The following is a 24424-nucleotide window of genomic DNA, read 5'->3' as shown; positions in this document are numbered from 1 at the left end:
CGGTCACAGACCACAGAGCAGCATAGATCTACGTGCATATATATGCATAAAGTTCTATTTCAGTTTTGACATTTGGGTGACGTGGCGTCTGAATGACAGCTTTTGTGTTTGACACGGCGTCGAAAAGGTTAAAGCCTGACCAGGAATTATGATCTCGCGCCATGTTGCGGATTTCATAGGAACTAATTTTCCCATTCTGTACTGAACTGTCAATCTATACATGAGAATAACAGCGCCCTCTTGACAATGATCATATATTACTGGTCAGGCTTTACTTATTCTGGGTGGATTACGCGGTGTATCCGATATCTTCCTTGTGTCTATGCTCAATCCTGAGCTCAAACTTGTCACAATGTTTCATCATGATGTCATACTTGACACGCAGCGGTCGCCCGAGACTCTCGGGCGGCACGCTAGATGGCGGTAGCAGTATGTAGCGTCGAAGCACATTTGACAAGTTCGTCTTTGTTGACATTATGGCGTAGTTTGCACCTGTAACGATAGATGTCGTTTGTAGAAATGAAGAAAAGTTTAGTTATTTATCGGGGCAGAGGCAGATCAATGAGATGGCGCTGGACGCATTTTGTAGCGACTGGCGGAAATATGCACTAAACTAAGGGAATGCACAGTAAAGGCATTTTATTTATACTAGAACTAGTGATTTACTTTGAATGAATTAAAAACAGTTCAAATGAATACAAGCATAGGTACTCATATAAAAAGAAAAACAAAAGGTAATCAGCACAAGCCTCGTCAAGACGGTATATTCCCATTTGTTCCCGCCGGACACAGATGGGAGTAGGTGCATTCATATGAATCATTCTTATCTGTCCCCGCCTGGTGTATGACGGCGGTCACGTGGTGCGGGGACAAATGGGAACACACCGTCAAACCCCAAGCAACAAGTTAAAACAACTTAGGTGCGTTAGCGCCACTTGCGCCATCCCACTAATAGTACTAGCGGTTGACCAAAATCAGCTGCAAATGGTGTTAAAGGTATGAAAATCGGTACGATTAATCTTTAGGCCACTTGAATCAATTTGACCCGTAGCACCAAAAAAAGAAAACAAACGGAAAGGAGTTATGTCGTCATCTTTTTTTGTATGGAAAATAAAAAAATATTGTTCAGAAACCCATCGTGTGTGGTATTAAATGAAAGGGCATTTTGAGCCGGTTCTAAAAATATATCACATTATTATATTTCCGTCACTTGCATTCAATTAAAATAAAAATAATTTTCAAAACATACCAAGTTTGGGCTCCTCCAGATACGAAACCGTTGCATTCTTTTTTGTAAAATATACCTCAAGTAATACCCAATATCCTCATATCTAACCCCAAGAAATTAATTTCGAAAATATTTAGTTTTAGTATTTCTTTTAATTTTTTTATTATTACAAATTGTGATCTATCAATGAAATAGCCTCCTAGCCTAGTCGATAGTGACCCTGCCTATGAAGCAAGAGGTCCCAGGTTCGAATCCTGGTAAGGGCATTTATTTGTGTGTTCATCATCATCATCACACAAATAAATGCCCATATACACATATATACAAGCCCTGGTAAGTGCATTTATTTGTGTGATGATGATGATGATGGTGGAAAACGGGACCCTATTACTAAGACTTCGCTGTCCGTCCGTCCGTCCGTCCGTCCGTCTGTCTGTCACCAGGCTGTATCTCACGAACCGTGATAGCTAGACAGTTGAAATGTTCACAGATGATGTATTTCTGTTGCCGCTATAACAACAAATACTAAAAACAGAATAAAGATTTAAATGGGGCTCCCTTACAACAAACGTGATTTTTGACCAAAGTTAAGCAACGTCGGCCGTGGTCAGTACTTGGATGGGTGACCGTTTTTTTTTGCATTTTTTTTTCGTTTTATTTTTCACTATGGTACGGAACCCTTCGTGCGCGAGTCCGACTCGCACTTGCCCGGTTTTTTTCCTTAGACTTTATTTATCTTATACGGAGTTACATATATAATTATATCTTTGCCCGGGGTTACCGGTTAAACCGTTAACTCGGTGTCAAATTGTACTGGTAACCATGGCAACTCCAGGTTTAACCGGTTAATTCCGGGTTAGTGGGATGGTGCAAGTGGCGCTTAGTGTACGGCCTCAGTTTCGCGAGGTGTGCAACGCAGTTCGCAGTAGGCACTCTGTTGCGATGCAAGTCGCAGGCAAACATACCAATGCAGTTCCTTACGGAGTAGCTGAACGGCACGTACTGCGCGGGGTGCCTCAAGGGCTGCAGGAAGCGCTCGGGCCGGAACTCCTCCGCGTCCGCGCCCCAGCACCGCGCGTTGCGGTGCGCGCCCCAGATGTGGAGCATGAGCGCTGTGCCCGGCACCAATGTTGTCCCGTTTGCTGCATTTGAGGACACACATTTGAGGGTCTAATCTAATTTTGACAGATCGCGTAACCAACATGCCAATCGCTTACGCTACGTTGCGACCGAAACGCAACTGCTTTCGCACTAATATGGAACAGTGGTGGAGACACAAAGCGTTTCGTTGTCGAAGCGATAGCGATTGTCACCTTGGCTAGGCCGGCAGTTCTACAGAAATTATTATTAGGAATATCGTCAGATGACAACCAAAACTCCTAATTACCTACTACAAGTTAAGAGCCAACGGGAGTGGTCATTTCTCCATACAAACGTACTCCTCGTTTTCCTCCGTGGTTTTTGAAGCTAGAGCAATGATTTTTTCAACACAGATTAATATTGTCAATATCTGTGTCGGACCGTTTTGCTTTTTTTGATACTTTTGTTTTTTAAGGCGCTAGAGCCCTTCAAAAATGGCCAAAATGGCCTAATTGACTATGCCGCAATGAGAGGCGTGGCATTCAAAACTGATATCAATTAGCCAAAAAAGCAAAACGGTCCGACACAGATAATTTCATAATCATTTAGATTTCCAAATGTGGTTACGATTGGTTAAGTTTTGGAGGAGGAAACAGAGGAGTACGAAACCTCGATTTTTGAGATTTTTACGCAGGATTTTTCGCCTTGTCCTTATCGCACTACTTTTAGGTGCCGCTTCCGTTAGCGAGACGGGTATATTTACCTAAAATATTTAAAACTCAGCTCCTGTTTCGTCTTAAGAGCTATACCTAGATAATGAATCGTGCTAGTACTTACTAAAATAAGGTTATTTTTTGTTGATTTTTTTTTGCAATTTGCGACTTAGTCGTTGTCGGACGATATTAAAGTTTTAAAAATAGGTATAGACCGAAATAAAAAGTGGCAACATCGTAGTCTCGTCCCTTTAAAATCAATCTAAGTAAACGGGACGATACTACGGTGTTGCCACTTTTTAATTTCTTAAATTTCTTGTCGGTCTGAAGGTACCTATAAACATTTTTATGTTTCTTTCGATGTGACCATCATGTAGGTATACTTTAAATTATACATTTGTCAAAAACGTTTTGTGATGGATTAGCGGGTAGTTACTAATAGTTACAAGGTCCAACTGATTATCGACTCTATCTAGAATCTATGAATAATAAATTACAAACATATTAAATATGTATATTAAAAAAGGGTCACTCACGTATTTTAAGTCGAAAAACGCTCGACATGTTTCACTCCGTATGTTTCAGTCTGCGCCGGTCCGTCACCGTAAACGCAAGCTCCTGATGACACTCCTCGGTACGGAGTGAAACATGTCGAGCGTTTTTCGACTTAAAATACGTGAGTGACCTGTTCTTACTATACCTATTTAATATGTCTGTGTCTCACGGAAGTTTTGTTATTAAGATAGATTACAAGTTCAATATTATACACACGTAATACGACGGTCTCGTGAACATCTCTAACGACCATTGGTGCTGGTGGATACAGCCGCAAGGTTTCCTTGATCACGGCTTCGAGGTATTCCAGTTTCGGTAGGTCTTGCCATGTCACCGGTCGATCAGAGTCGCCAAAAACTTCTTTCAATCTAGAAATAAAAGAACAATATACTTAGAGGAAGAGTTAGAGTTAGTCCAAGAAAAGTCTGCAACGATGTTGATAGCCCACGCAGGTAAGTAGCACGTGCGGTTTTACTTAACAATAGACAAAGGATTAGCCGTCGGCGTCTATTAGAAAGCTACAAACTATAACAGAGTTAGCTTAGGTTAGTATTCCACCTGTCCAATTTCTTGGTCCAATGTGTATTTGCGTCTCACATTTTGCTTATTGATGTATCTGTTAACCCAGATGTAATTAACATTTTATATGGAGCAAACCTGTGTGCGCTGACCAAGAAGGACGGTGGAATCAGGCCAATTGCGGTAGGTACGACTTACCGCCGCCTGGCGGCCAAAACCTGCTGCAAAGCCGTATCAGACACATTAAGGAATTACTTCCAACCGCTTCAATTAGGTTTCGGCTCTAAAGGTGGGTGTGAAGCAGCGGTACACTCCCTACGTGCTTTTACTACAAGAAAGGAAGGCGAGGTCTTACTAAAGGTAGATGTACGTAATGCATTTAACTCGGTCGACCGTGGCGCCTTGTTGACACAAGTCAAAGAGAAAATCCCTGAACTTTATAATTTTATTTGGCAATGCTACAGCAACCCCTCCAAATTACTTTTCAAAAATAACCTCTTATTCTCTTCCGTCGGATGTCAGCAAGGCGACCCCCTGGGTCCTGCTCTTTTTAGTCTGGCTATCCAACCAATTATTGAGCGCCTAAATTCAAAATTTAATGTTTGGTATCTTGACGATGGTACCCTGGGTGGCAAAGTCGACGAAGTTGTCAAAGACCTAGAAAGTCTCACCACAGAATTCTCAAAAATAGGTTTGACTTTAAATTTTTCCAAATGTGAGCTATATTTTTTAGACAATTTCCAAAAAGACACAGCAATTCCCAAATTCCAAAATTTCGCCCCAGACATCAAAATTTTAGATTCTAGCTCACTTTTTCTATTAGGCTCACCCATCTTAGACGAAGCCTTCCCAGGGTATATCAACGACAAACACCAAAATTTTAGTTTTTTTTCGGATCGCTTACTCCAAATTAACCCCCACATGGCTTACACGATCATTAAATTCTGCTTGTTTGTCCCCAAATTTACGTATGCCCTTCGATGCAGTCACTTTTGGAAATATCCCCAACTTTTGGCCAAACTAGACGAACTTATAAAAAATACCGTTTTTTCAATCATGAACATTCATTTAGACAACCGTCAATGGACCCAAGCCACCTTGCCCATCAGACATGGTGGTATTGGGATCCGTCCAATTTCGAGTATCGCTTTACCTGCCTTCCTTTCTTCGGTTCATAGCATACAAAATTTATTTTTCAAAATTCTAAAAATCAACACAGTTAACAGTTCGGACTTACCTTTTTTGTCAGAAGCCGTGGATAGCTGGAAGGCTGCCTGCCCCAACAAGGACCTGCCCGAGATGCGCCATTCGCAACATCAATGGGACGAGCCGCTCTGCGTGCTGGTACGTGATAATCTATATGAAACGGCCACCAGCCCTGCAGAGCGAGCTCGTCTTCTTGCTGGAACGAAATGGGAATCCGGCGCGTGGCTGCAGGCACTCCCTTCCAGTAACCTCGGCACTCTGCTAACCAGCAGTACTTTTAGACTCGCGGTATCCCTGCGCTTGGGGGCGGCATGCGTGGCCCCACACCGTTGCCACTGCGGCACTAACGTGTCGAAATTTGGAACCCACGGCCTCTCCTGCACCAAGAGCGCCGGCCGCATGGCACGCCACGCCAGTCTTAATGACATACTGCGCAGGGCCCTCGTCACCGCCGGAGCGCCGTCGGTTCTAGAACCGACGGGTCTAGCGCGTGACGATGGGAAGAGGCCAGATGGCATGACACTGGTTCCCTGGAAGCTGGGTCGACCCCTCGTCTGGGACGCCACGTGCGTGGACACGCTCGCGCCGTCCCATCTTCCAGGGACCTCTTCCAGGGCTGGCGCCGCTGCCGATGCGGCCGAGCATCTCAAGCGGCGCAAATATGCAGCCATAGACACCGCCTGCATGTTTGAGCCGTTTGGTGTGGAGACGCTTGGGCCGTGGGGTCAAGGCGCGCACAGCATTTACAAAGAATTAGCCAAGCGCCTTATAGACGCAACGGGTGACCGGAAGGCTGGAGCCTACCTCGCCCAACGCATTGGCGTTGCCGTTCAGCGCGGTAACGCCGCCAGCCTTCTGGGCACCCTACCGGAGGGCACAGACCTGGGGCCAATTTTTTATTTGTAGGTTTTTTATTTTTTAGGTAGTTTTAGTTTAGTATTTTTAGTTATTAGTTTAATTAATTTTTGTTCGTCATTATTATTTAGTTTATATTTATATTTAAGTTTAGTTTTTAATTAGTGTTGTTTGTTTACTTCATTGAGAGAGTGATGATTACGCAATGCACGTTGGACAAAGAAATTGTATTACAGGTGGAATACCGAATAGCGTTGGACCAAGAAAAGTCTGCAGCGGATTTGATAGCCCACGTTACGCAGTGCAAGTGTCATTTATACGTTTATTTCATAGAAGTTTGACGTTTATAATAATAACACGTGCACTGCGTGGGCTATCAAATCCGCTGCAGACTTTTCATGGACTGACTACCACCCTTAGACGGATGCTATAGTTATAAATAAATATTATAGGACTTTTTTTTGACGACCGGTCTGGCCTAGTGGGTAGTGACCCTGCCTTTGAAGCCCATGGTCCTGGATTCGAGTCCCAGTAAGGGCATTTTATTTGTGTGATGACACAGATATTTGTTCCTGAGTCATGGTTGTTTTCTATGTATTTACGTATTTATATATGGCACGTATTTAACCGGTCAACTAATTAATCGAAATTGAGTAGTTTAAAAAAATAGATATGGGTACTAAAATTAATAGATTGGCACCAAAAAGGGAGCCTCAAAATATATCAATATGAGTTGTATTTTAATGCCGTTACAGCTTCTGATTATTTTTAGGCAGGTACCAAGTATTTATTTGGCAACTGAATTATTATATTGGAAACCATTTATGAAGCACATTTTAAAAAGAAAACGGCTATCTATTAATTAAAAATTGAAGTTCTTTTATAATATTTTGTTTGGTCACTACACGGTCAACCTAACACGCTCTTCCTCGTTTCGCTCGTCGTCGCACCTATCTTTTGACTCTGGCAGAACACAGTGGTAACTACTGAAATTAGTAATTAAAAATTGAAAGATCTAATGGTATAATGGCCATTCTTAGGTGTTTCATGATTAGGAATTTCGACTATAAGTATACTGACCATTGCGGATTGGTAAATTAATTTGAGGTGTTTTGTGTAAATAGTGACCAATATTCATTAAATTTATGCTTTCGTATTAAAATACTCCCTGAAACGATATGCTCAATATGATTAGGTACTTAATAGATGTGAACAACTAGATGACAACCAAATTTTATGATCGCTTTTCAATATTAGTTGCCAACTTATTATTTTAGACGCCAACTTATCACTTCAAGTTTCCTATAAATTATTTGGGTGGCTTGATTTTGCTGCCAGTTTTTTTAATAATATGATGCTTATATTTGCGGCTAATATAAATTTATTGGTGCTAAAATATTAATGCACAGCCAAATTATATTATTATATGCCCAATGAAAGTTCCTGTTTAATATTTTAGTTGCCCGGTTAATAATAAGCCTTTATATATTATATATAACGTTGTCTGAGTAGGTACCCACAACACAAGCCTTCTTGAGCTTACAGTGGGACTTAGTCAATCTGTGTAAGAATGTCCTATAAAACCTACCTATGTCCTATAATAACCTACTTAAATACATAGAGAAGAACCATGGAACAATAAATATCTGTGGATCGATACAGCGATTGCGAGCACGATGCTTGTTTTATGCATTAAATAATCCTAATTGTAAAATAGTCGATGTTGTATCTTCTTGCTGTGTAACTTTTTTCTTATTTAACTATTTGTTTACTGTATGTTATCTCTATGTCTTTTTCTTCTTGTCTGTTACCTTCCATGATTCTTCTCACTTGATGGTCTCATCGGAAGATCAGCGCTGGAAGCCACCAGCAACATGCTGAGATGGGGCCATTTCGTGGCACTTTAATCTTATTTTGTGTTTTCTTTTATATTATGTATTGTATCGATTGTTTGTGCTTACGAATAAATCAATTCTATTCTATTCTATCACACAAATAAATGCCCTAAATGGCTTCATAGGCAGGGTCACTGTCACTACCCACTAGGCCAGACCGGTCGTCAAAATAGTAAGTATAGTTATGTTGATGAACGTCAACCACTTACTCATCATACACCTTTTCCTGCACCTTGGGATGTCTGGACAGCATGAGAGCAGTAAACGCAGTACCAACAGCCGACGTGTCAGTACCAGCGGACAATATTGACAGTATCTCCTCGCGAAGCTCGACGTCCGAGTATCGGGCTTGTCCGGGGGATTCGATCATCATGTCCAGGAAGGTTTTACGTTCTGTTAAACATGTACACATTGATATACCTATAGCTATAGTCTGTATCTTTAGGTATTTCAATAAAATTAAATAAACAATTTGTACATTGTCGGGTAGTTATAACATTTATTGGTTAACCGACCAATTACAAAACCGCCTAGATCAGTCACTGTGCGACCTGACTATTAACCTACATTATTTGATCGAGTAACGTTTTGATCTACCTTCAACTGGCTTAAGGAGCCATTTGACGGTAGATTTTGTTTACTTTTATTGAAATACCTAAACATACAGACTATAAGGACGGGCACTAAGAATGGTGCTAGTTCAGCGGTGTCACTCACGAATTCGAGCCAATCATGCAGTCTAAAGGCCCCTGTACACAATGGGCCAGCGCCGGCCAGTCCAAGGGACGCAGCCATACGGTAGAATGAGATAGCAATATCACTTGCTCCCTCTAACGCATAAATGCGTCCCCCAGACTGGCTCACGCTGGCCCATTGTGGACAGGGGCCTTAACGCAACTAGTTGCGACCAATCGCGCGCGTGATGTGAACTCATCGACCAATCGCGTTGTGGCGTTATGCCGGCTACACACGTAACTATAAATCGTAGCGATTAATCTAACACATACAGATTAATCGCTACGATTTATAGTTAACGTGTGTAGCCGGGGTTAGACTGCACGATTGGCTCGAATCGAATTCGTGTGCGTGACACCGCTGTACTGGCAACATTATTTTTCCCAAGTGGTAACACACTATCGCACCGCACCGCGACCTTAGTGCGTCGCACCCATGATCTCTGAACAGATATCTATTTCTCGCTCTCACTTATGGGTGCGACGCACCAAGGTCGCGGTGCGGTGCGATAGTGTGTTATCACTATTATATGTCAATGATTTCAAGACAGTAGTGAAGGGAAGTTTAACCGACGATCTCTGTACTGTAGGATCAATTGATCATCTATATCTATTCAATTAACTAAGGGTCGGTTGCTCCAAACCGTCTGTCACCGTTAAAGCGTTCGCTAAATTTATTTGTATGGGAAATTTCATACTTCCCTGCTGTTTGACGTTAAACAGTCTGTTAAATGTGGTTGGGGCCTAAATCTTCTATTAATTCTTGTCTGTTGTTTTCTATTTTACAAGCTTTTATTTACTTTCACCTGACCGTTGTCTGTCTGTCTGTCGGTCTGTAATCAAATCTTGCAAGTTAAATTTGATCCACTTCCCGGTTTCCGATTGAGCTGAGATTTTGCATGCATGTATAAATCGGATGACAATGCAATATTATGGTACCATCGAGCTGATCTGATGATGTTGACAGGAGGTGGCCATAGGAACTCTGTGATGAAACAACGTAACCTAATTGTGTTAGGGGTTTTTAGAATTGTCTCGATGAGTATTAAGCCCCCACCAGACTATGCGCGTGAATCGCGGGCGAAGCCGCGAACGTAAGTGTGGAGTCGATTTTCGCAGACAGCGAAATCGACTCCACACTCGCGTTCGCGGCTTCGCCCGCGATTCACGCGCATAGTCTGGAGGGGGCTTGTGTTGTCTGTCATAAGAAAAGTACAGTCAGCGATAAAAGCTTGAACCAAAAATGAAATTTTTGCCAAAAACTTATTTAATATACTTACCGTTTTCAATCATCCCGCTTGCTAGTTGTTTCCTTTTATTACGTAATGTCTGAAACACCAAAACAATACGTATGTACTTATACAAGATTGTAGCGGTACCAGTGTTGGACACTTTAAACTGACGCATGTCAGTACCCATACAACCATTTCCAGTCGCCGTTACGACGCGGTGTTGACACATCTTGTGTCGACACCGTCTGTTTCGGTCACAATTCCAGTCGCAGAGTCGTCGCCGTGTCGACACAGTTACCAGAAATGGGGAAGGGTCGACACATGACACAAAGTGACATAAAGTGTGGTCGCCGTGTGCACACATTGTTTCGGGTTTGCGACTACTTTATGCCAAAATCATTCGTTCATTCGTTCATTTTGTTCCTGTCAAATGGAAACTGTCAGATGGAAAAATACTTAAATAAAAATAAGTGACATTAATACGCCATCTCTAAAACGGATTACAAGACGTAATTATATATTGTTTGCATTTATATTACAATATGACTTAAATTATTATGGGGAATTAAACTGCTCGAGTGATTTGATAAACTAAGTGTAATATAATCAACGCGCCACCACATTGTTTTAGTTTAGCCGGAAATGAAATTGTTTACTTCTCAGTGCCTGTGTTCATAACTATATTATTTGAAGCATTTTTAGTACTTCGATGCGTATACTATACTTAAATAACAGAAATAACGCTTTACATACTACGAAACTTGTTAATTATGATGTATAAATATGGTTTAAGGCTGAGAAATATTGCAGTCACAAAGTAGTTGCAATGTTTCGACTTTGTGTCGACTCTATGTTGACACATGACACGCGCTGTCAAAAGTAATAACAAAGTTACTGGTATGTTACTGGATTTGCAAAATGGCTCCTTGTGTTGATTTGTTTTCAGATATTCTCAAAGTGTAAAAATGCCGTGGTCAGAGATGGGCATTAATCGATTAACTGTTTATTCGACTAATTAATGGAATAAAAAAAGTTAATTCTCAAATTTTAATCGCGATTAGTTTAGTCGACCTAACATAGATTGAAATTGAATTAATCTGAATATTAATCGAATAAATTATCGATTAAATCTCGATTGAAAGTTGACAGGGGGCCATTTTTGTACGTAAAAATGGCCCCCTGCGGCCATGCACTATGTCATAAAAGTCGTCATGGGTGTCGTTTTATAGGTTTTGGGGGGCGCAGATTTCGAAAATGATAACTTTTTCAATTTAAAAATGGCGGCAATGCACTATGTCATAAAAGTCGTCATCGATATCGTTTTATAGGTTTTAGGGGGCGCAGATTTCGAAAATGATGACTATTTTGGATTCCAAGATGGCGGCCATGCACTATGTCATAAAAGTCGTCATGGATGTCGTTTTATAGGTTTTAGGGGGCGCAGATTTCGAAAATGATGACTATTTTGGATTCCACTTTTATGACAAAATACGTAGCCGCCATCTTGGATTATAAAATGATCATCGTTTTCGAATTCTGCACTCCCTAAAACCTATAAATCGACATCCGTGACGACGCAAGTTATCTTTATTTTCAGATCTAACAAATTGCTACAGAATACAAAGGACAAAAAAGAAGCGAGGAGGTAATGAAACAAGCAAAAATACAGATGATTCCTCGACGCAATTGGGTGATTCTTAAATTGTGTCCAGATTTTTTTTGTCATAAAAGTTTATATTTTTCACATATTACTCTCACAAGTTCCGTGACATTTCGACCTTGTAATTTTTTAAGTAAATGTTTTTGTTTATCTATGAGGATCTCACTAGAATAGTATAATCAAGGTATGTTTATATTTGATGAATGAAATAGTAACGCAAAAAAAAATATATTTGAGTCTTATATTCCTGCCGAAGACTTTTATTTTACCTTTTCCTTCTACACAAGTTTGGCCAAGTAATAAGAATTTAGGGCTCTCAATTTTATTTTGACTTCTACAACAGTAAAGCTACGAGGCCATGTTTGGTATCGTTTTCGTATAAATTCGCAGTACCAAATTTAGTTAAGGTATCACATTGACACCATTCCGAAGTAAAAACATATAAACTTATTAAAATACTTTCTTTTAAACTCCTCTTCACGCTTAAACTGCTGAACAGTTTTAATTTAAATTTGGTACACATATATTTTGAGTCCCGAGACAGGATATAATAAGTTATCTCAAAAATCATCCTTTAAAGGTGTGAAATGAGGTGTAGGGGGGAATTCAGAATTGACTTCTTGAAGTTAATACTGTTTAAGTTTAGGTTTGAAGTCAATCGGTTCAGCGGTTATTGATTTCCCGTACAAATTTCCACGCCACTTTTCACACCTTCAAAAGATGATTTTGGTTATAAGATCTATCCTATGTCCTGTTCCGGGACGCAAACTATTTCTATACCAAATTTCAACGAAATCGGTTCAGCGGTTAAGCGTCAAGAAGAGTTTCAAAAAACCGGCCAAGTGCGAGTCGGACTCGCGTATTAAGGGTTCCGTACATTAAGTCCGACTCGCGCTTGACTGCACATTTCTAATAGGTTTTCCTGTCATCTATAGGTAAAGAACTATTTTGTGTATTCAGACGGACATACATACAGACGCACGAGTGATCCTATAAGGGTTCCGTTTTTTCCTTTTGAGGTACGGAACCCTAAAAAGATTTATTTTTATTTTGTGGAATGGTGTCAATGTGATATCTTAAATGGATTCAGCACCCCAGATTTATACGAAAACGATACCAAACACGACCTAGCACCTTCACTGATATAGATATATCAAGATAAAATTGAGAGCCCTAAATAAACTTTCAAGAGCGGATATCTCAAAAACTATTCAACATATCGAAAAAATTGACCGAATAAACTTGTAACAAATTAAATTATCTTTCATTTTGTATAAGTGGCCATGTCGCTGAGATGCATAGTTTCCGAGATATAATCGAAAAACGGGAAAATGGGACCTTCAAAGCCCCCTCTCTCCCCCCCACTCAAGGGCTACGGCCGGGGACTTTTGATATGTTCACCTCCTAACTTGTCAAACCGAGTTACGGAGTCAAAAATTGTGTTCCGAGCATTTCCCTCTACAACTTTTGGAGCATTCGTTGCCTGACCTAAGTAGCTTATTGAATTTCTTTAAAAACTTTTCTGTAAAAGGTTGACGGGTGTTGGGTGTTTATATGGTTTCGGTCGATTATTATCATTTGCATTGCCCATGATGACTTACTAGAATTACGAGCACACGAGACACTAATAGTAGTTTGACAAACCTTGGTTTTCAAGAGGTATTTTATATTGACATTTGCTGTCACAAATTTGCTGTCAGATTTAGTCGCAAACCGCACGCAAAGTGCACACAAATGTGTCGACACCTTGTTACGGAAAAGTGTAGACACGGCGACGACACTTTGTTTCGAAACAATTCTAGACACATTGTGTGGACTCTGTTACGACACATCTGACATTTAGTTACCACTTTGTGATTCTGCGACTGGAATGGTTATATGGGTAATGGACACTTCGGTCTATTACTGGGTCCATGTAATTGTATGTTAATTCAAAAATGTACCATGACCTTTTATATTACATTTAGTATAATATATGTATTATAGATTCATTTTTGCAATACCTACAAAAATGCATAAATCTTCGTTACTTTAATCTCTACCGGCCCACCATACAAAAGAAATTGGTACCTATATAGTTTAATTTGAATCAGTGTTATGTAGTATTTTACATAATCGTGATATAATGGAGAGTCGAGTACCGTGTTAAGGCCACGAAGCTTTAGTGGCCTCAATGGGTACGAGATTGAAAAGCTTGGTTATATCACTATTGTATTGTATACAATATTGTATTGTATACAATACTTTTAACACTTTTAATACTTTTAAGGTTAACTGGAAGAGATCCCATTCAGGGATAAGTTCGCCTTTGTTGTATTTAATTGACTCTGTAACTGTGTTTCTATTTCTATGTACCTACAATAAAGTAAATACATACATACATACATACTTTTTCTACGAGTCAACAATTTAAATAATACTTTAAACTAGTAGAATCATATAAGTAAATAAACCAAAAGTATACAGCTAAGATACGCGAGCACACGTGATACCTTTCATACTCGTACGCGGCCCGGCGGGTTGGTCAACAACACCTTCTCGTAACTCATGAGGCCCTGGTACTTGCTTCGCGCTAAATTCAATTTTTAGACGATTTTTAGGGTTCCGTACCCAAAGGGTAAAAAACTGGACCCTATTACTAAGACTCCGCTGTCCGTCCGTCCGTCCGTCTGTCCGTCCGTCTGTCCGTCTGTCACCAGGCTGTATCTCACGAACCGTGACTAGACAGTTGAAATTTTCACAGGTGATGTATTTCTGTTGCCGCTATAACAACAAATACTAAAAACAGAATAAAATAAAGATTTAAGTGGGGCTCCCATACAACAAACGTGATTTTTGACCGAAGTTAAGCAACGTCGAGCGGGGTCAGTACTTGGATGGGTGACCGTTTTTTTTTTTTGCGGTTTTTTGCATTATGGTACGGAACCCTTCGTGCGCGAGTCCGACTCGCACTTGCCCGGTTTTTTTTTCTCGATTTTGGCCACCGTAGCCTATGGAGCCTTACAAGCAACGCAAAGTGGTTTTCGTTGTCTATGGATATATTGCTATATTTAAGGCTGTCACATGCGCGTTTCTGACTTAAGAAGCAATTGTTTCTACTATATAACCTAAAATACATAATTAATTTGAGCTATGATTTTGTTTCGTCCTCTTAACGGCGGCGAGCTGTGATTGGTCAATTTCATTATAGTTGACTAAACCGTTTCGAAATGAATATTATAGTTGAGTTGGGAGCCCATACATCAGTACCCAATGGCAGTTTGGTATACGAAATCTTAATTCAAGAATTACTTACAGTCGAAGAGTGAGTAGAAAAAAATTGTTTCGATTTGAAATCGAACGAAACAAAACCGAAGCAACTCTGGTCCATTTTATTATATTAAATATATTAAGAACGGGTCACTCACGTATTTTTTTAAGTCGAAAAACGCTCGACGGAGTGAAACATGTCGAGCATTTTTCGACTTAAAATACGTGAGTGACCCGTTCTTAATATATTTTTTCTACTCCCGTACTTTTATTTGTCATTTAAAGGGTCGTGCACACACCTTTAAAACCCTACCTTATAGTTGTCAAGACAAGTCTTTAGTCTATTCCCCAAAAAAGAATTTGTGCATACACGCAGTATCTTTTTGGCGATTTTACGATACTTCGTGTAATGACCACTTAAAAAATATTGAATAAAATACAGTGTTGCCAACCGTATTTTAAATGTCATCTCTGACAAATAAGTGAACCATAGACAGTTTTTTTTTAATTTCATTCGTTCATTCATTCTTTTCCCGCCCGTACCCTCCATTTTTGCTACTTCTTGAATTAAAAATATTTGTTAAATTCACAATTTTATTTCAAAGTAAGTGCTTGGTCGTAGAAAAAGTATTGTATGCAACGTTGTTTAACTGAGTCAAAAAATACTCGAGGCGTCTTTATTAACAATTTTCGGGTTCGCCTCAAATTGTTACTCACGCCACTCGCTTTTTTTGACCTCTCTTAAACAACAGTTGCATAAAATACTATAATATGTCTGTGTCTCACGGAAGTTTTGTCATTTTGTAATGATTTAAATTTAATTGGAAGTAATTAATTAACTACTAGGATATTATTAACACTAGAGGTTAAAATGTGAACTATAACAACATGCAAATGGGTTGTGTCATTTGTGTGGCTTATTTATAAATGAAACGTAATTATATCGGAGGCCAGATTGAATATTATTTTGTAGCGTTTAAAACGCTCGTTGAATCCCTAAACCCATAAAAGTGACCTATGGGTCATTCCACCGTTTCGGGTGTTACACTTGAATTCTTAAATTATTTATTCGATATTGTATGAATTAGTTCTGACTTCTTAAACCAATTTTCATTTTTGAACCCTTGGTAACGTTTATTACGGAATGACCCCTAGGGTAATTCGTCAATTACTGGCCACTGTTTAAAAACTGTCCACCTTATACTAAAAATGAATTCTATCCACCTATAAACAGAATTCATTTTAGTATAAGGTGGCTAATAAAAATGAAGGGTGGCCAGTTATTGCACAGTCACCGAGTTAAGTTAAAACGATCCAAACATCCATTTAAACCGTGGATGACCCGTGGTCTCTTAAAATGTTCTTCACATAGAGATAAACTTCATGCTGATTATAGAGCAAACCCAACGATCCCATCAAAAGGCTTATTTATACTAGATATAGAAACTTTTATACTGATCTTCTCCGTAAGCTTAAAAATGAATACAACAAGAGCTTACTGGTGGCTAACAAAAACATTTCTAGAAAACTCTGGAACTCCATCAAGGATATGACACATTCGCACCCTGTGCAAAGTAGTTCTGATATCTTGGGTACCATCGAGTCTACGGAAAAGGCTTCCCTAAATTACTGTAATAAATATTTCTCTTCTATAGGTGAAACTTTATCAAACAAAATTCTATCCAGCCTAGGTATCTCGCATAACGACCTTGCTGCTAAAGATCGTCAACTTGGTAATTCTCCGACACATTCCTTCTTCTTACATCCAACCACTACGGCTGACGTCGGAAACCTCATTCGAGGCCTAAAAAGACGACAGTGCGACGGGTCTTGACGGAATTTCTAATTGCCTGTACATAGTACATAGTAGCTCCTCTCACCCACGTTTTTAACCTAAGCCTCTCATCTGGGGTCTTTCCGGAAGTCTGGAAAACCGCAGCAGTTTGCCCTATATTCAAAAGTGGCGATAGGAGCTCCCCGGTCAACTATAGGCCTATTTCTCTTTTAAGTACCTTTTCAAAGTTGCTTGAAAAAATTGTTATTCAACAGCTGGTCAACTACTTGGACAAAAATAGTATCATTGCTAATAACCACGCCGTTACCCTTCTGACAAATACTGTTGCTAACTATCTGGACAAGGGTCTAAAAAGCATTGGATTCTTCCTAGACCTGGCCAAGGCTTTCGACACGGTTTCTATACCCATTTTACTATCGAAGCTTGAGGGTTCTGGTATTCGGGGTCTTGGCCTAGAGTAGTTTCGCAGCTACCTTACCAATAGAAGGCAATGTTTAAAACTGGGTACAGCGACAAGCGACCAATTGGGGTTATCTTTCGGAGTTCCGCAGGGGAGCATTCTGGGTCCCACATTGTTTTTAGTATACTTAAATGATCTGGCCTCAATAGAAATGCAAAACGCTGATATGATTAATTACGCTGACGACACGGTGATTATTTTTCGCGGGTCGACTTGGGGTGAGGTCTTTGAAATTGCCCAACAGGGCCTGCTTCGAACTGCGAAATGGCTGAACAGCAACCTCCTGAGCCGAATTGTGACAATACGAACTATGTGTGCTTCTTTAAAACCAGCGCATCGAGTCCACCAAGTAATACTAGTTTAGTACTACACACCTACAGTGATCCTGCCGCTGTTGCCCTTCGTTCAGATTGTACCAACTGTCACTCTATTTCACGTGTAGAATCCTTAAAATATTTAGGCGTAATAATTGACGAAAAACTATGTTTAAAGCAACATATTGTCGCGACCTCAAAAAGAGTACGGAAGCTCATATACACGATGAAATTACTGAGAGATGTTGCCGATAGAGAAACCTTAAAACTAGTGTATTTTGCGCTTTGTCAGTCGGTTCTAACATATTGTATCTTGGCGTGGGGGGGCTCAGCATCCTCTTCATTGATAAGTTTAGAGCGCGCTCAGCGGTCAGTCCTTAAAGTTATGCTCAAAAAGTCGCCACTTTTTTCAACGGACAGTCTTTTCAGGGAGACCGGCGTACTTAGTGTTAGAAAACTCTTTCTGGTAAAAATTGTCACCAGGGCCCACCGTGAGGCCCCGCACTCAGCAGGGCCGGCTGAATTTAACAGGCTCAGAAATCGTTGCTTTAGGATACCATTAATGCCCACGAAAACTAGTTTCTGTAGACGTTTCATATCCTACCTAAAACCGTTCCTTTACAACAAGTTCTGCAAGATTTTTGACCTCCAAAAAATGACTGAAAGAGAAGTGAAAATTGCCGTGACTAAAACATGCTTGGACTGGAACTATCACTAGACTGAACGTTTCTTAAGAAACATTTATCTATAACTGAATCTATCACTCCCTCTCTATCCCACACCCATATTTACAAACACACACAGATACACACACACAGACACACACACACGCTCACTCACACATCCTCACTCACTTTAATTTGTAAATTTATTAGTTAGTAACTAGTTGTAAGCTTCCTCTTAATTTAGTTAATCTCTTCTTAAATTATTGAACCTAACTTTAACTTTTCCTTTTATACAAATTCTTAGTTATTTAAATGTCGGTAATATTTTCTGTAAAATTTTCTAATGTCAATTGCATTCTAGGAGCCCAAGTCACAGGCATAGCCTAGTTTGGGATCCACCTGTGTCCATGTGTCTGTAAGATCGTTTTCTTTTGTCAATAAAAATAATCTAAAAAAAAATATTCTATTCTATTGACACCTTGTACAATAATGAATTCTGTTTATATAGGTGAATAGAATTCATTTTTAGTCTAAGGAGGCCAGTGTACTGGCCACTGATAATAACTTGACGGTTTACCCTACCTCATCAAAAAAATCATAAGCGATTTTTTTCCAATCCTCAAAAAGCTTATATAGTGACGTTAGTCTGAAGACCCAATCCCAGTACAGCCATGGCGACAGCATCCGTTGAGCAATGACCTGAGAGAGGACATCGAACGCCGTGATAAAAGGGTGGTGTAGGTGCTTCTGTGCATTTAATTCAATGCCGAGAACTGTCTCTGAAATGTTACAAATGGAAGAATATGTAGATAAAAACGGCCAAGCCACATATTTTGACTATAAGGTGTAGAGTTTGTGAAGTTAGGGCTTGTAGAGTTAGGCTCTACAACAAGGCAATTTTACATGAAAATGTTTTTGGTGGGATTTCACTTCTTTTTGTAAGTTGCATAGTCTTATAACAATCTTCCATCTAGTACTTCCTCGCGTTATTCCGGCATTTTGCCACGGCTCATGGGAGCCTGGGGTCCGCTTGACAACTAATCCCATGATTTGACGTAGGCACTAGCTTTTACGAAAGCGACTGCCATCTGACCTTCCAACCCAGAGGGGAAACTAGGCTTTATTGGGATTAGTCCGGTTTCCTCACGATGTTTTATTTTTGAGTTTTTAGTTTTATAACAATCTTCCATCTCTTAGACTTAATTTAAAGGCTTGGGGGTAAAGTACTATTAAAAATCCTGACATACGTATCTGGGGGCATCTTTTATACAATCTGCTTTTTACTGATTCCCCATACAAACTTCAACCCCCTTTTCGCCCCAAAAACCCTTTTCCACCCCCTTTTCACCCTTGCGGGGTGATTTTGGGGCTGAAAACTATTTTATATCCTTCCACATAGACATAACAAAAGCTATCTACATAAGTACATACCAAATTTCAACTAAATCGGTTCAGCAGTTATTGATTCCCCATACAAAATTCCACCCCCCTTTTCACCCAGTTAGGGGCAAGAAATTTCACGTTATAGATTTTTTTTGTTGTTTGCGTATTAAGACTATCTTACATACCAAATTTCAGCTTCCTAGGACTTCAGGAAGTACCCTAAAGGTTTTGATGATCATCAGTGAGTGAGTAAGTGAGTCAGTGACGAAATCGGGATTTTTTAGATATGAATGAAATCAAAAGTATAAGAGCTATGCAACTGAAATTTTTAATGCTTAAGAAGTCCCCCAGATTCATAACAACATTTTCATCGTGAAAATAATAAACACTATTAAAAGCTTAACTACATCTAGGTATTTTGGGCATATCATTTTCCAGAATCTGCGTTTTTATTTCTAATAATTGATTTCTTGTGTTGGAGTGTTAACATTACCACTTACCAGAGAGTAATGTATATGTCGTAGTCAGATCGTATAATCCGCCGTATTACATTACGGCTAGCCGTTATCAAAAACAGGGGCGTTTTGAAATGCGGCGGTTCGACGATTAGCCGGATTGTCATTGCGATACGTTCTTCAATAAGGCGGCCAACGTTTAGCCGCATCGTACTACTATTTTAGATTGTAGAGTGACCAGTTCTTTCGGTCGCCTACGTAACCGGAGTTTGACAATGTTTGCAATTTAATTTATTTTTACCATGGTCCCACCGCACTACATGTGTTTCTTTTCCAAAACATTTCCTTCACAACTTAAATAGACGGAGCCCCGCAAGCGGGGCTCCTATTTCTGGGCGGTTTGCCCTTCGGGCATCTGAAGCTACCTAACGAACCTAACCTACTTACCTACCTACGCTTTTTTCCCCAAAGTGTAATGTTTTCACGGACGTCTCACTAAATCAATAGGTAGGTAGGTTAGGTTCGTTAGGTAGCTTCAGATGCCCGAAGGGCAAACCGCTCAGAAATAGGAGCCCCGCAGCGGGGCTCCGTCTAGTTAAGTTGCGAAAGAAATGTTTTTTGAAAAGAAACAGTCCGACGAACTCCAGATTTGATGAACACCCCAGCGTTTGTCAGGCAGCGCCACGGGTGTTAAAAATGGGAACTAAAAACTGTCAAAGCGGCGGCTAATGACTCGCTGTATTACATTACGGCTAGCCGTGTTGAAGAACGTATGACGCCGAATACATTCCGGCGGATTCTCATTCAGCCGCATTCAATCCGGCTAATCGTTAAACCGCCGCATTTCAAAACGCCCCTGTTTTTGAATACGGCTAGCCGTAATGTAATACGGCGGATTATACGATCCGACTGCGACATATATATAATGTTTAGCATTCTTAGCGCCACTTGCACCATCCCACTTACCCGGGGTTAACCCGTTAACCCAGTGTCAAATGGTACTGGTAACCATGGTGACTCTAGGTTTAACCGGTTAACCCCGGGTTGTGGGATGGTGCAAGTGGCGCTAAACTGTGCATTAGTGCATTCTTACCGCAAATAGAGTCAAAAGTGTAAGTTGTAACCCGGGGTTAACCCGTTAAACCGTTAAGCCAGTGTCAAATGGTACTGGTAACCATGGTGAATCTAGGTTTAACCGGTTAACCCCGGGTTTGGTGGGATGGTGCAAGTGACGCTTACTGGGCATTAGTGCATTCTTACCGCAAATAGAGTCAAAAGTGTAAGTTGTGATATAGTCCCAAAAGGAAAAATCACCACTGCCCGCTCGCTCGCGAAGCTTATCTGTCATAATAATGCTCTGCTTGTCGAATATCGGCACGAAATTCTGGAGATTCTTCATGTTGAATGTAGGAGCCATGACTTTGCGACGAGGACGCCAAATGTTTACTGGAAGTTTTATTGTAAATCTTAAAAGTATGGTCAGGTGGGGTAAGATAAACGTACTTTAAATTTTTCTTGCACCTATTACTACTTGTTCTCTGTTTGGCCGGAGGGTTAACTGGTAGAGAATGCCTTCTACAATTACAATTTTTACTTTGCAATAAAGTTTAAATAAATAAATAAACATAGTTTTTTTGCTTGGGGCAAGAGAAACCGTATGAGGAAAGTCCTTCTACGAATCTACGTAAGTATTTATTAATGCATTAAACAACATTAGAATTAAGTAATTTGAAATTAAATAAATTAGTACCTATAAATACAGTATAAAAATTGAATTAACCTATACAGGTATTTATGGTTAAATAATGTTTAACTATTTTTTTACTGTTAATTTTTCTACAAGTGTTTCTCTTGCCCCATACATTTTCTTAACCCACCTAATACTACATTTTTATGTAAGCCCGAAGGATGCACTTTAAAGTGTACCTAACTTAAATTTATCCTTTCGCCAGACACTTTCTGCTAAGAGGGACAGAGAAAGTGTAAGTACAGGCAACAACAGAGCTATGAATACAGGAAAAGTGTCAAAAATATGTATACAGTACTTTATTGCCTGTACATTAAGGTCGTGTATACATATTTTTGGCACTTTGTCTGTATTCATAGCTCTGTTGTTGACTGTACCTACTGTATTTACCGTAGTAAATCATACAATATAATGTACTTATATCCAACGGCTCGCCAACACTAACATCACGTGACACGTCCGCCCTCGCGGTCCGACACCGACTGTCCCGAGTGTCCCGACTGATTAATTAACTGTCGGCAAAAAGAATAGATAGTATAGAGGGGTCCTGTCATTGTAAATTAATCATTGTAAAAAAAAATTGTAAATTTACTGACATCTATCGACACACGACTAAAACTCAAAGTGAAAACGTACTAGCAAAAAGCAGAGCTTTGTAAGGGCTCGCGGAGGTTTTCTACCTTAACGTACCGAACCGGTTGCTGTCCGGTACGCCTGTCTGTTACAGCTTTTACTTTGTCCTTTAAAAACGTGTCCAGACGACAAAATCAAATTGCCAATATCATCCACACGTAATATACAATTTCATAAGTGCATTACATCCTACACGGTCGCCCAGTACTTTTTGTAAGGAACCCAACTGGCTTTCCTACATAATGTTGGGTCAGCGAGCCAATGTTCTTGAATTTATTTTTGCGTCCACTCCACACAATTGATCGAAAAACTATCCCGTCTGGACACCTACTGGCGGTAATCACGCTGCTCCGCACATAAACTAACACACACAGTTCCACTAGGTACAGCCAGGGTCCAGCATCAGCTCTATCTTGGGTACTGCTCTTCTAAGTTCTCATTAAGACGTGTCAGATGACCAAAAGAGCGTGTGCCTATGTTGCACCAAACCTGAGTTCCACTAGGTACAGCCAGGGTTCAGCATCAGCTCTATCTTGGGTACTAATCTCCTAAGTGCTCATCAAGACGAGTTGCATGACCAAAACAGCGTGTGCCTATGTTGTATAAAACCCGAGCTCCATTAGGCACTGTCAGGGTTCAGCATCAGCTATCTTGGGTACTGAAAGTACTGATCTACCCAGTGATCATCATGACGAGTCGGATATCCAAAACAGCGTGTGTCTATGTATGTTGCATCAAACCCGAGCTCCACTAGGTACTGCCAGGGTTCGGCATCGGCTCTATCTTGGGTACTACTCTCCTAAGTGCTCATCAAGATGAGTCGGATGACCAAACCATAATGTGCCTTTGTTACACCAAACCTGAGTTCCACTAGGTACTGCCAGGGTACTGGGTCATTTTGCTGAACTGCACGCCGACGTTTCGATTGGCGTGCAGTTCCCATACAAGTTGCAGTCGGGTTGTAGTCCGTCTGTATCGGCCCTAAGTCACTGAAGTTTGTATTAATTATGCTTATCTTTATTTATAATTTTAGCAGTTCCAAGCAATAGTAACACTAAAGGCGCCATTCATTAATTACGTAAGACAATTTTTGCTAGCTTTTGACCCCCTCCCAGCCCTATGTAAGAAATAATAAGAATAGGCTGACCCCGTCCAGCCACCAATATAATTTATTTTCATAAAAATATTTTTATGAATGTTTATTTGTACCTGTACAAAGGTACTTGAGCTCGTTTAAGCTAACTCTGCACCATGGTATAATAATATACTCCGCCTGGTACTCTATTCCGAGATTCGCGTATGACCTAACTGACACGGGCCTACGTCATCATGCTGTTTACAGGTTCTCAAACTTTAAAATGTGGGAGAATTTTAACCAACGGTGAAAATTATTTTAACGGCATTAATTTTCAGTTATTCATGTAGAAACATAGTAAAATAAAACAAATCTAATGTATAAATTAAACTTTATTTATCTATACAAGACAAACGTTTGAAAAACTAATTCACATCATCATCCTGGCGTCAATCCCGGCTGTGCCCCCGCGCGGGGCGCGAGGACCCGGGGTCCGCCTTCCGACTCCTTCGTGACCACTTTGCCCGATCTTCGGCATCCCTGGTAGTGAGTCCCCCATACAACCATTTCCAGTCGCCGTTACGACGCGGTGTTGACACATCTTGTGTCGACACCGTCTGTTTCGGTCACAATTCCAGTCGCAGAGTCGTCGCCGTGTCGACACAGTTACCAGAAATGGGGAAGGGTCGACACATGACACAAAGTGACATAAAGTGTGGTCGCCGTGTGCACACATTGTTTCGGGTTTGCGACTACTTTATGCCAAAATCATTCGTTCATTCGTTCATTTTGTTCCTGTCAAATGGAAACTGTCAGATGGAAAAATACTTAAATAAAAATAAGTGACATTAATACGCCATCTCTTAAACGGATTACAAGACGTAATTATATATTGTTTGCATTTATATTACAATATGACTTAAATTATTATGGGGAATTAAACTGCTCGAGTGATTTGATAAACTAAGTGT

The 24424-nt window shown here is 40.2% G+C and overlaps 1 protein-coding gene across 1 annotated transcript in view; it reads right to left on the bottom strand.

Moving 5' to 3' along the window:
* Window positions 1-289: 289 nt before the first annotated feature.
* Window positions 290-24424, bottom strand: part of LOC134793865 (cytochrome P450 4C1-like) — a 34306-nt gene continuing 10171 nt past the window's right edge. The window contains exons 5-12 of the mRNA XM_063765578.1: window positions 21259-21444; window positions 18743-18939; window positions 10062-10114; window positions 9360-9364; window positions 8261-8444; window positions 3793-3944; window positions 2194-2370; window positions 290-492 (exon numbers count right to left, since the gene is read on the bottom strand). Of these exons, the coding sequence (XP_063621648.1) occupies window positions 290-492; window positions 2194-2370; window positions 3793-3944; window positions 8261-8444; window positions 9360-9364; window positions 10062-10114; window positions 18743-18939; window positions 21259-21444 (1157 nt within the window). The remainder of the gene's footprint in view (window positions 493-2193; window positions 2371-3792; window positions 3945-8260; window positions 8445-9359; window positions 9365-10061; window positions 10115-18742; window positions 18940-21258; window positions 21445-24424) is intronic.

Source organism: Cydia splendana, chromosome 9 (assembly GCF_910591565.1).
Source record: "Cydia splendana chromosome 9, ilCydSple1.2, whole genome shotgun sequence".
Taxonomy (NCBI): domain Eukaryota; kingdom Metazoa; phylum Arthropoda; class Insecta; order Lepidoptera; family Tortricidae; genus Cydia; species Cydia splendana.
The sequence above is the reverse complement of the archived record's forward strand: the minus strand, read 5'-3'. Positions and strand labels throughout refer to the sequence as shown.